At 37.6% G+C, this 13,604-nt stretch overlaps 2 protein-coding genes across 7 annotated transcripts in view; both read left to right on the top strand.

Moving 5' to 3' along the window:
- The window catches only part of MBTPS2 (membrane bound transcription factor peptidase, site 2), a 49,301-nt gene that overhangs the window by 13,731 nt on the left and 21,966 nt on the right, over positions 1-13,604 (top strand). For all 6 annotated transcript variants that reach the window (XR_004380676.1, XM_032840853.1, XM_032840852.1 and 3 more), the window contains exons 5-7: positions 2,092-2,219; positions 10,149-10,267; positions 11,155-11,335. Coding sequence is in view for 5 of the 6 variants with exons in the window: in XM_032840853.1 (XP_032696744.1) it covers positions 2,092-2,219; positions 10,149-10,267; positions 11,155-11,335 (428 nt within the window). In the remaining variant the exon portion in view is untranslated. The remainder of the gene's footprint in view (positions 1-2,091; positions 2,220-10,148; positions 10,268-11,154; positions 11,336-13,604) is intronic.
- On the top strand, positions 4,447-6,173 carry YY2 (YY2 transcription factor). The gene has a single exon (XM_032840857.1). It carries the CDS (start codon positions 4,479-4,481, stop codon positions 5,694-5,696), a length of 1,218 nt encoding a protein of 405 aa, XP_032696748.1. The 5' UTR covers positions 4,447-4,478; the 3' UTR covers positions 5,697-6,173.

Below are 13,604 nucleotides of genomic sequence, written 5' to 3' on the forward strand. Positions count from 1 at the left end.
CTCTCCAATTTCCCCCAACTTCCTTCTCTCCATCTCCCCATGTCCTCCGTGTTATTCCTTGTGCTCCACAAATAAGCAAAACCATATGATAATTGACTCTCTCTTCTTGACTTATTTCACTCAGCATAATATCTTCCAGTCCCATCCATGTTGATACAAAAGTTGGGTATTCATCCTTTCTGATGGAGGCATAATACTCCATAGTATATATGGACCACATCTTTATCCATTCGTCCATTGAAAGGCATCTTAGTTCTTTCCATAGTTTGGCAACTATGGCCATTGCTGCTATGAACACTGGAGTACAGATGGCCCTTCTTTTCACTACATCTGTATCTTTGGGGTAAATACCCAGCAGTGCAATTGCAGGGTCATAGGGTAGCTCTATTTTTAATTTCTTAAGGAATCTCCACACTATTTTCCAAAGTGGCTGCACCAACTTGCATTCCTACCCGCCGTGAAGAGGGTTCCCCTTTCTCCACATCCTCTCCAACACATGTTGTTTACTGTATTGTTAATTTTGGCCATTCTAACTAGTGTAAGGTGGTATCTCACTGTGTTTTTGATTTGAATTTCCCTGATGGCTAGTGATGATGAACATTTTTTCATGTGTCTGGTAGCCGTTTGTATGCCTTCACTGGAGAAGTGTCTGTTCATGTTAGGCAAAGGGCTGATATCCAAGATCTATAAAGAACTCCTCAAACTGAAACCTAATCTTTGTACTTATCATTAGGTTAGAATGGTAACTGCTAAACTTGAGCCCACCTGCCTGCCTTCTTAGTACTTTGTTTGACTTACTGGCTGAAACGCTTTCCTGCTTCTACTCAACAGCCTCTGCTGGCCAAAGCAAGAACACTGAAAGCTCTGGGATTGTTAACAAATATCATAGCCTGTCTAGAAACCCAAGTAGAAGATAAGAGAGGATGAGACCTGGAACTTGCTCAAGTATCATACCATGTTCTTGTCTTCGCTACGCAAATATATCATTGTAATTATACCTGAGCATTTTAAAGGCTCCTACACTTATAAAGTTGTGATAGAGAAGCACAGTGCCCCCTTCACTCCCTCTGATAATTACTGCCATGATGAACACACATACTGATGGGAATGTGTTTTATCCCCTGGGTGTGTGCACCAGATAAAAGATTTTATAGAAGAAGATGTAATTTCTTCTTACTACTTTCCCATTGCTTATGAACACGAGTCTGTTGGCTGCCAATAAACTTTCATCTTGACAGAGCATATACTGTTACACAAGTGTGACATATAGTGGTTTAAGTAGGAGGCTATTTTTTTTTATCTCTCTCCTTTGCTTCCATATTTTTAGCATTGCAGCTTTTAGGGTTTTGCATATAAAATCATTGTTATTAACAGTTTAATACTTCAATGTATGTTTGTGAAACAGTGAGAGTAATCTTATAAAATCCAACTGACAAGTGAAAGTCAATCAGTACTAAGTGACAGCACAATATATTTGGGGAATTTCTTTTTTTAGCGTAGCTGTTTGGACTTATGAGTCTATTAGAAGTAATTCCATTTTTAGAGAATGAATTGATAAAAATAGTCCTCTTAAGAACAATCTGAGCATTATGCATTATGAATTAACATTATGAATTAACAATAATTCAGGAATACACTTAGATAAACCTACACTTTTATTAATAATAGCTAAAACAAATATAGATTCTTTACTTGAATTATATTTTTTGTGTCCTCTGAAAATAATTCAGAGTAAACCATAAAAATGTTTTTCATTTAGTTTCTCACAGAAATATTAACCATTTCTTTATATACGTGACTAATTTCAAGTTACTTGCTCAGCCTATTGGTTTCAAAAAGTTTTAAAGTTTTAAGCCTATTTCAGAATGCCCTTGTTTTACATAATGCAGTTTCATAGATAATCAAACCCATACACTATTGTAAAATTATAAGATAAATATACATCATATATGAGTTTATTTTTCTCAATTGTCCAGAGAGACTTGTTAAGCAAGAATTTAAATCACAGTGGCAAGTTTTAAGATTAAATACATTATTAATTTGAAAACTGCAATACTAGTAGTAAATTCCTTTTTCTTTATGATTTCTTAGGGAACAAGTTCGATTTAATGGCTTTGGGATTTTTCTCTTCGTTATTTATCCTGGAGCATTTGTTGATCTGTTCACTACTCATTTGCAACTTATATCACCAGTCCAGCAACTAAGGATATTCTGTGCAGGTAACAGACTTAACTTTCTTTATTCATATGTGTATCATTATAGAAAGTATTCACATCACAAATGAAAACATCTCACCTTTTGGTTGATAATTCAGTTTATAAGATTCTCAGTTAAAAGTAACAAAACAAGGGGCTCCAGGCTGACTCAGTCTGAGAAGCATGTGACTCTTGAGCTCAGGGTTGTGAATTCGAGCCCCCTGTTGGGTACAGAGATTACTTAAATTTTATTTTTCTTAAGTAATAAAGCAAAATAATTTACATTCCAGTATCTTCAAAAACAACAATTTTTAAAAGGTTGAAAGTAAAATGAACAGGATATACCATACAAATGTGAACAGGAACTATATCTACATTAAGTTAGTTAGACATAGGGGGTGACTTAATAATCAAAAGGTGTGTAATCCACAGTGAAAATGTAATCATTGTGAACTCACTGCATCAAGTAACAAACCAGCAAAACAAAAATGAAAAAGGTGCAAGTGCAAGGAAAAAACAAAAACGTAATAAAGGAAGCTCATCTCGTCTCTCAGTACATGGCCAAAAAGTATGAAAAGTCAGATCATCAAAACTCAAATTAGTAAAGTAAAATTCAATAAATATATCAAACTATATATCAACACAGTTTCTTTTCAAGTGACCATGAAACATGAAAATTGGCAAATTTAATTCAAAACATAATTGCAGTATATTTAAAAATGATAATGACGTAAGTTGTAAAGGTTTGCTGAAAGAAAAATTCACTGCCTTATGCAGTTATGAAATAAGAAATGAAAATAAGTTAAGCATTCAACTGAAGAAGTAAGAAAAGAACTATAAAATAGTTAAGAAGCAATGTAATTAATAAGGATGTAGGTAGAAAATTATAAATTAGGAAAAAAAGAACTTAAGTCCAAGAGGCTTTTTGAAGAAAAAAAGGAGTAAACATGGTAAAAAGCAGTATAGACAGAATTTGCGGCCAGATTGGGGAATGATAACTGATACAGAAAAAATTAAAACAATTAGAAAATTGTTCTTTGTTCATCTCTGCAAAAAATTTTCTAAAACTTGGATAGTTATTTAAAAGTATAAATGGTGTAAACTCCAGAGAACATAGAAAAAAAATCTAAATAGGCTAATTAATTACAACGGGAGAAGTTAAGAAAGTTGATGAAGAATAATTCTTTCCAGTCGTCAAGGAAAGTTGGCTTTTTATTTAATTCCAATTCAGTATAAATTTTCCGTATCGCATGGAGAAGGAAATTTTTTTTTTTAAATTAGGCTAATAGAACACTGATACATCCTGTAAAGTAACAAAAACTACATAGGGTGTCTCTAAACAACACAAGTATGGTTCAACAATAGGAAATCTATTTGAAACTGTTAAGCTTTATTTACCATTAGGGGAAAAAACAAATCCTCATCTCAGCCGATATCGGACTCGGTATTTAACAGAATTTACCATCCATTAATGGCAAAAAAAAAAAAAATTCCTTAGTAGAAATAAAAATAGCCGGATACTTCCTAATGACGTAACACTAACAAGCATTCCTTTTAAAGGACAAGACAAGCAGTCCCATTATCGATTATCACTGACACTATGAAATGGGTCCCTAAATGTGGGTCAGTACAGTAAGAGCGAAGAAGCAAAAATAATGTAAGCCTTTTTTTCAGGTACTATTACATACTTTGGTGGGGGGACGAAAAGGGAAAATCAACAGAAAAGAGAAAAATTCAGTGAAGAACCTGGCTACTGAATTAATAGTCAAAAAACAATAGCGAGGCGTTCGGAGTGGGGAGGGGAGGGTGACGTGTTCAGGAGGACTGGAGCGTCCACGAGCGCGTGAGTGTGAACGTAAGCACGCGCTTGTTGAGGTAGCGGGAAGCGCATGCGCCTGGCGCTCCCAGAAGCACTCGCGTCTTCCGAGTCCTCGGCGGCTTTAGCGCAGTCCTCGGCGGCTTTAGCGCAGTCTGCCGCGCGTCTTCCACTCCTTCCGCATCTTTCGAATCTTTAGCGGCTTCAGCGGAGTCCTTCAAGGGTCTTCCACTCTTTCCGCGTCTTGCGAATCTTCAGCGGCTTCAGCGGAGTCCCCCGCGCATCTTCCACTCCTGCCTAGTCTTCCGAGACTTCAGCGTCTTCGCGCTTAACCGCACACACCTGCGTCTGGCGCTTGCGCTTTCCTCTGGAGCTTGTGCTTTCCTCTGGAGCGCTCGCTTTTCTGTCAGCCTTTAACACAGCCTTCCAGCTGCCCGGGAACCAGAGCCTTCGTGGAGCTCCCAGCCATGGCTTCAAACGACACCCTCTACATCTCCACGGAAAGTTCGGAGTTACTTACAGATATTGTGGAGCTGCACCAGATCCATGTGGAGGAGAGCGCCCCAGTAGAGACTGTCCCTGTGGCGTCCATCCCCATGGAGACCATCCCTGTGGAGACCATACCCGTGCTGGAGACCATTCCTTTAGAGACCATCCCTGTGGAGGCTATGGCGATGGAAACCATCGCAGAGTACGAGATTATCAGCGGCAATTGGGTCCACGGTGGCCACCACCATCCACCTCTGATCGCGCTGCAGCCACTCTTTACCAACACCCCGAACCAAGGGGACCACGACCAGGATATAATCATGGTGCAGACACAGGAGGAAGTGGTGGGCTACTACGAGTCGGACAACCTGCAGGCCCACAGCAGTTTCGAGGACCAGATGGTCCTTCCGGTTGATGAAGATGAATGCTTCCAGCAGACCCTGGCTTCCTTGTCTGCCTCCGCATCATCAACCCACACCCGCAGCAAGAAGCGCAACAGCCAAAGCAAGAAGGCCAGCGGTAAGAAAAATTACACGACCAGTGAGCCACGGGCGGGAAGTAGCAACTCCGAGATGGGCGCCAAGAAATGGGAGCAGAAGCAGGTGCAGATAAAAACTCTGGAGGGTGAGTTCTCCGTCACCATGTGGTCCCCGAGCGAGAAGAAAGATGATGAGACAGGACAGATAGAGAACTCAGCTCCTGATTATTCAGAGTACATGACGGGGAAGAAGCTTCCTCCCGAAGGATTACCTGGTATTGATCTCTCAGATCCTAAACAACTGGCAGAATTTACTAGAATGAAGCCAAGAAAACCCAAAGAAGATGCGCCAAGAACCATAGCTTGCCCTCATAAAGGCTGTGTGAAGATGTTCAAGGATAACTCTGCTATGCGGAAACATCTGCACACTCACGGTCCTCGAGTCCACGTATGTGCAGAATGTGGCAAAGCTTTTGTCGAGAGCTCAAAACTAAAACGACATCAACTGGTGCATACTGGAGAGAAACCCTTCCAGTGCACATTTGAAGGCTGTGGAAAACGCTTTTCCCTGGATTTCAATTTGCGTACACATGTACGAATCCATACCGGAGACAGGCCCTACGTGTGCCCCTTTGATGGCTGTAGTAAGAAGTTCGCTCAGTCAACTAACCTGAAATCTCATATCTTAACACATGCGAGGAACAAAAACAGCCAGTAAAAAGAGAAGACCCTTTTCAAACTTGGGAGGTGTCTTCTAGGAGTGTGATTGCAAATAAATATGCCTCTCTTGTGTATTGCTTCTAGGAAATAATTTTTTTAATGATTCCTACACATTTAAGGGTCATGTTTTGGTAGACTAGTAAAAGTGAAAAGTAAAATTTTAAAAAAGTATTCCTTTATATAAGATACATGGTTAAGATGTTGTATCTTGTTCTGTAATGCTATTTGAAATACATGGTGTTTTTGTAAAGTTTGGTCCCAATAGGAGGATAATTTGTGAACGTCATATCAAAAGACAGTTCTTTACACAGCTGTTCTAAAAATGGAACTTCTTTTCAGGGTTTTTTAAAATATGAAGCTCATGTATTGCTTGCAAGTTTTTAAAATTCTGTAGTTTCCAAATGTTCATATTTATACTTTTAGGAATATGTTTGGTAATTCTTTGTATTTTTTTCTGAAGATTGATAATGTTTTGCATGCAAAACAACAATTACGTATATAGTTTCCTGTTTAAAAAAAAAAACAACATAGGTTTTGTTTGCTATCTTAATTTTGGTTGTATTCTTTGATGTTAACACAAAGCTAACTTTTAGCTGCACTGTTTTCCTTGGTCTTGAATTAGATGTGACTTAACAGTATTAGTCAATTTAAATCTATTTTAGTCATTTTATTTCCCCAAAATACTGCTGGGTGCTGCTGTTTAGTATAATTTCTTTGCATGTTCAATTAGAGAGTGGTGCTCAGTTGTAGAATATGTTGTATATATATTGACTTTTTAACACTTGATGTGTATATCTTGTGTAATAGAAAAAACAAAAATAAAATACTTCTTCTGAAGAAGGAAAAAAAAAGTGCCTATATAAATACCATAGCTAGAAAACAGAGAAAATGGGGAGGGTGCTACTGGTATCGGGTGGGTAGAGGCTAGGGATGTTGCACAAGATAGTTCCCCACATCATAGAATGATGTGGCCTAAAATGCCACTGGTGTCACTGTCAAAAAACTCTGCTCTAGAAAAAGTAAAAGTTATAACAAAGATTCCTTTGGTATACTTACAAACAAATCATTAATGGACAAGAGGTTGTTTAAATAAGGGAAATGTGTATGTTCTACCACCCTTATTGCCACTTAGCCATCATGGGCAAATCTGGAGTCTAGCGTGGTGATGTTATACCAGCTGCATCCCTGACAAGAGAAAAGAAACTGCCCGGAGATTCAGGAAAGCAGTGCTGCTCTGTGCCCCGCCCCTGTTTGGATGGGAAGATGTTAGGGTCTATGCTATGATTGTGTGGTGGAATTATCCTGATAAGGGAGAAATAGTGAGAGTGTAACTCTCATGACAGTCTGCTCATGGACTGTCATCCCGAGGAGTTGGGGGAAAGCTGGATTTAACACGTGTTAACAGTGGCAAATTAATCAGTGTTGGGGATGGATTATTTTGTGAAATTGTACTGGGACTAGCAATTTGGGGGGGGGAGTATAACTGTATGCCTAAATTAGTTTCACTAGAGTAGATTCCAGTGGGCAAAAAAAAGTTTTAATTTTGTTTTTTAAACGAAGCTATGAAAGCAGTATAAGAAAACACCAGGTGAGTATCTTTATAATCTTGAACTGGGAAAGGCTTAACACAAAGGAGCAATTTGACCACACCAAAATGTAAAATGTCTGCATAGGCAAAACTATAAACCAAGCCAAAAAACAAAGTGGAAGAAAAATTGTAATACCTCTTACAACGGATCAAATTCAGGGGCGCTGGGTGGCTTGGCTGGATAAGGATCTGCCTTACTCTTACTCTCTCACTATCTCTGTCTCTCTCTCTCAAATAAAGTCTTAAAAAGGACCAAATTCTTCAATATATACACTCAGGAATAATATATACAAATTAGTAAAAAAAAATGTATATATAAACAGGTGAGGGATAGAAATAGTTCTCAACAGAAATACAAATAGTCCTTTAATAAACATGGAAAATGTATAAGCTTAAACAAATCACAACAGATTTTACTTCTAACATAGCAGATGACAAAATCTAACATCATAGCATCCAGTGTTACAGGGTAAGGAAACCTATGCCAATTATGAGAACATTAATGCAGACTCATTGGAGATCAATTGTTTTTTAAGACTTTATTTATTGGGGCGCCTGGGTGGCTCTGGATTAAAGCCTCTGCCTTCGGCTCAGGTCACGATCCCAGGATCCTGGGATCGAGCCCCACATCAGGCTCTCTGCTCAGCAGGGAGCCTGCTTCCCTCTCCCTCTCTGCCTGTCTCTCTGCCTACTTGTGATCTCTGTCTGTCAAACATAAAATCTTAAAAAAAAAGATTTTATTAAGAGAGAGAGCACAAGCAGGGAGGAGAGGAAGAAGCAAGCTCTCCACTGACCAGGGAGCCCATTGTGGGGCTTGTTCCCAGGACCCTGGGATCAGGACCTGAGCTGAAGGTGCTCAACTGACTGAGCCACCCAGGCAGCCCTGGAGGTCAATTTCAGTGCACATTTTTTGACCCAGCAATTCCATTTCTGTGTAACTTTCCAAACCCCACAGATGCATAATTAGATACATAACAATATGAACAAAGCTATTTGTTGCAGCATTGTATGAAAAAGTTAAAACAACCTAAGTGATCATTAGTAGGGAACCTTATAAATAAGTCAGTATGTTTTTTTTAACATGGATTACTCTGTAATGGATATAAGAACTGGGCATTCTGATAAATTAGTAAAATAATGGATATAAGAAAATAAAGTAGTGGATTTAAGAAATGGGCTAGATATGAATATGCAGCTGAGTGGAAAGTCCAAAGTACATACATGGAAAAGCAAAACATAGTTTCCAATAAATAGTTTGATACCATTGGTGAATTTAAAAGATTTCTCTCTGTATAGAAGAGAAAAGATTGTTTACCCATTGTGTCCTGGCCTAGAATTACTCTGGATATTTCTGGAATTAAGCAACTTATAACACTCAAAAAAAAAAGCGGAAGAACATCTTAACAGTGTGAATAAGGTACATGAAACATATCTTAGCCAGTGTTTGAGTACTACAATAGCTAAAAATAACAATGGCTTGAACTCTCATAAAACTTACCAAATGTAGGTAGTTCAGCACTGATATGTTAATTCTGTTATTTGGAGGACTCGGGCCCTTTCTATCTTGTTAGCTCTACTATTCCCAACACGCAGCTTCTATGTCATGGACTCAGGTTTATCTCCATCATAGCTCTAATGTAGCTATAGTGCTGTCCCCATCACCTCCACTTATATCCTGTTAGCCAAAGTGGCATGTGGCCATACTCAGCTTCCTGTGAGTATAGGAAATGACTTTAGGTTACATCTCTGTCGTTATAAAACATTGATTCTCAACCACTGGTGCTGTTTACCTCCTGGAGATGTTTGGAATGTGTGGGGCATAGGGTGCATTCTTTGGTTGCCTCAGTGAGGAGAGACTACTAATGGCATTTAGTGGATGGGAGCCAAAAATGCTAAATATCCTGTAATGCAAGGGACAGACTTGTACAAAGAATTGCGAGGTTCAGAGTGCCGGTAGAGCTCCCACCCTGCCACATGAGAAATACTGTAGAAGAAGGAAAGGCTAGGTATGGAAGAGAAGGATATCTAGTGGATATGGTAGTGATTGTTTAAGCCCTATCTCTGGAGGGGAGAATGAGGAGCTCTCCTATGTAGCATTTGCTGGTTTCTGTGGTATAATTACTCCTGCCTTGGCCAATTTCAAGGTGCCAGCCCAAAGTCCCTGAAGGAGGAATTAGGAAGAGATGTACACAGTCAGCTGTGGCAGCTGGTAGGACCAGCCTCCAGCACGCCACTGAGTTCACCTTAACCTTCTCTGTATTTAAAAAAAAAAAAAAGGAAAGAAAGAAAATCTCTGTATATACAGTACATATGGTTATAGTCTGTGACATGGTGTAAGTTACTGTGTTTGGTCCATCAATAGTATTCTCCATAACAAATTCATTCTTAAAACACTCCCTTTTTCCAAGTATCATTTGGATTTACATAAACCAGCTCAGCAAGAATGTTTTTTAATTTCATCTTTCATTTGAATAGCTTTGAAATTTTTTTCAAAGATCACAAGTATGCTTTAGTTAATGTACACATTTTCTGAAAAGAGGATGAAGCAAGTAGAAGATATTAATTCACTTTATATTTTTACATATATATATTAGAATATATAGATTCTACTAATGTTAAATCATATTAGTATATGGTCTTCCCAGTGTGGTATTAACATGCTCATTTTATATTTCAGTATCTGAAATGGAAGAGGCCTCTAACTGAACATCTTTCCTTAGTACTAAAGTAGATATATCTGCTTCACAGCTGCTTCTGATTACTTCACTAATTTATCAGAATGCCCAGGTGTTATGAAGTCGCACACCTAGATCATTCCTGTGCCCGGTCGAGCTTATCCTTTTATTTTTCCTCTCTTTTCAGGTATCTGGCATAATTTCGTCCTTGCACTCCTTGGTATTTTAGCTCTTGTGCTCCTCCCTGTAATTCTCTTGCCATTTTACTACACTGGAGTCGGGGTGCTTATCACGGAAGTTGCTGAGGTAAATAATGAGGATTTTGTGGGGTGTTCATTTACCAGACTTCGTGGTATAACACTTAGCATTTTATGTTAGGAACATATATTCAAGTTTTCATATACAGAATGTTCAGTTTCTCCTGAAGAAATTACTATAATCCTTTTAAGTTGAGCAAAAAGTTTTTTGAAGCCCATTGGCTTTTTAAAATTACTTAAAATTGTTTCTGTTCTGAGTTATAAAGAGAGTATCAAGATTTTCTGCCTGTACTTTGTTGATAAAATGCATCATTTGCCTTTACTGTTTATTTTTATAAGTGTGGTTTTGAGTCACATGTCCTTAGTCCTAAGTAAAAAGATTGAAACCGATGGCCAGAACATTTCATAGGAATTTAAGTTACTTTCTTCAACTCTTCATTTCACTGCCTTAGGCAATAATTACTACAATGGCATCAAGTCTTCTATTCAGACCTTCGGAAGAGGAAAATTACCTTTGTGAGTCCCTGACTCACATGTTCATTGTGCTGATGGTATTGTCTGCATATTTGGGAGTGTGTTTAGATAAGGACTTGTCTTATAATTTTATCCACTGAGGGTATACAAGATAACGAAGGCATTCTGATGACTACTTTCACAAAAAATTTTAATTAACAGTTTGGGAAAAACTTTATCATTTTAATCTTGATAGTTGGCAAGTGGGTTTTTTTTTTTTTTTCAATAATGAAAAATTCGGAATCTTGGAAAAGTAGGAAAACTGTTAGGTATTTTGTTAATGTTCCAGGATTCAAAGCCGGCTTATTTTTTTGCATTAGTGAAAATATTGTACCTAAGTAGCTCAGTGTCTTTATTATTTGGTCAGATTAATCATAGCTTGTCTTCATACGTTATCTGATTTGGTTGTACCCTCTTCCCAAGGACTCACCTGCCGTTGGACCCAGAGGCCTTTTTGTGGGAGACCTTGTCACCCATCTACAGGATTGTCCTGTTACTAATGTACAAGATTGGAATGAATGTCTAGATACCATCGCCTTTGAGCCCCAAATTGGTTACTGTATTAGTGCATCAACCTTACAGCAGTTAAGCTTCCCAGTTAGAGGTGTGTATATTTCTTCAGTATAATATAATGCTTCAAGCAACAGTACTTGCCATTCATCAATTCTTAGACCATGTCTGTGGATTTATTTTGTTCTAATTTCTTTAAAGCAAATCAGTAAAGTACTAGTAGGCCCAAACTAGGAAATTTTCTTCTTGGTAAGTTGGGTACTAATATTTTTAATTGTTACTGAATTTCTAACTAATTTCATGATATTATATTTGACTTTTAGGACTTTGGTGTCTGATTCTTTCTTCATTTAGAAGAACTTGTGTTAAGTCAGCATTCAAGCTCAACCATAACCAATTAACTAAATTCCAGTAATTAAATACCCCCATGCCGTATGGGTGGTATCATATCCAAAGCTATTTGGGATAGAGTTATGTTATGTGGCAGGCATCTAGAGGAAATCATTTTGGCATCCAAAAATACACTCTGAAGTCAGATCTTTTGTTCTGTGTAGGAAGTGACAAGGTGAAACAAGTTTATTCTCAGGCTGCCAGATTTATTTTGAATTCTTTCAGCTCTGAAAAAGCAGCCTCCCAAGTCTTTATACAAAATCATGGGGCCCAGATTATCGTCAGTGTTGAAAAACACAAATTTTGTTCACAGACTATATTTTTAAGTCAAGAAATACCCTGGATGCTTGTCCACATCTACTTGGGGCTAGGAAATATAATCAAGAACAACTTAAGTACTGTGTGCAAGAATGGCAGAGTAGGAGGAACTGATTTTTAAATTTTTTTCAAGTGTAATCTTCCATGTATAATCCAATCTTAAGAACTTTTATTACTGTAAAAAGTTGTCAAACATACATAAAAGTCAAGAAAGTAGTATGGGGGGTACCGGGCTGGCTCAGTCGAGGGGGCATGCAACTCTTGATCTTGGTCAGGGTTGTAAGTTGGAGCCCCACATTAGGTGTAGAGATTACTTAAATAAATAAAACTTTCAAAAAAGGAAAAGAAAAAAAAATAGTATAAATGAAACCTCCTTCATCCTTCTCCCAGCTTCAGCAATTATCAGCATTTTGCCAGCTTTTTTTTTTAATCTAATTAGCCCACTTTTGAGGGGAGTATTTTAAAGCACATCCCAGGCATTGTATCATTTCCTCCACAAACTTTAGCATGTCTTTAATATATGATGACTTTTTAAACATGACCATAGTGCTGTTAGTCACACCTAAGAAAATTAACACCAATTTGTAAGAACTAGTTAGCATTCACTTTTTCCTAATTGTTTTTTTTTAATAGTTGGTTTAGGTTGAATGGTATGCCCTTTAAGTGTCTTTGAACTTGGAACAGTTCCCCCTCTTGGGGGGGATATCATTTAAGAAACAGTCATTTGTTTTGTCAAATTGCCCGTATTCTGGATTTGTCTGGCTCTGTGTTAATCCTTATGATGTTGTTAATATGTTCAGTTATCTCCCAAATCTCCTATAAATGGTCATTAGGTTTAGAGGCTTGCTTAAATTCTGGATCCAGAAAGGGGTGGAAATATTTTTGAGGGGGTGAAATACTTTTTTGAGGGGGTGAAAATATTTCATAGTTGTTGCTCACTACTTCCTGTTGCATCATGTCCGGAGGCACATAGTGTTAACATTGTTCAGTGAGCTAACCTGATTCTTGAAGGTTGAAATATTTATCAGTTTTTCTTGTTCTCAAGAACCATTTACCATCTTCCCAAACATTTCAGATGACACAAGGTTGGTGTATGTCCTATAATGCATTCTTCTCTGAGAAAAATGATACATTATCTCATACTTCTTAAGTCCTTTATCATTTTCCTCCCAATTTCTTTAAATTTGATATAATTTCTATTGAATTACAAAAGCCAAACTGACACAGTAATCAAGTCAAGTTCTTTCTAGTAGAACTGTTTTATTTAGGGTAACTGCATTTCAGAAATTTAAGGTATTGTCCTTTTCCTGTCAGACAGAATGGAAATGAAAATCTTCCCTGAAATACTCTGAAACCCTTATTAACTTTTTTGAGTATTTCACTTTTCTGGGTCATATGCTGTATTTTGGAGATGTTTGTGTAAAAACCTAAAGCAGTGATTATTCTTTCCACACTAATAAAAAAAATCAGTCCCAAAATTATTCTTCAGTATCCATTTTATCTCCTTAGAAGTGACTGTATTAGGATACAGGTTGATTCTACATGATGACTGTGTCTGATAAACCTTTACCTGTATTTAATCATTTTAAAATGGAGTACATATATTTAGCTAGCTAATAGGAATCCTAATGACTGTAAATGTAACTTCAAATAAA

This window comes from Lontra canadensis, unplaced genomic scaffold, assembly GCF_010015895.1.
Source record: "Lontra canadensis isolate GAN:19392208 unplaced genomic scaffold, GSC_riverotter_1.0 scaffold116, whole genome shotgun sequence".
NCBI classification, from domain to species: Eukaryota; Metazoa; Chordata; class Mammalia; order Carnivora; family Mustelidae; genus Lontra; species Lontra canadensis.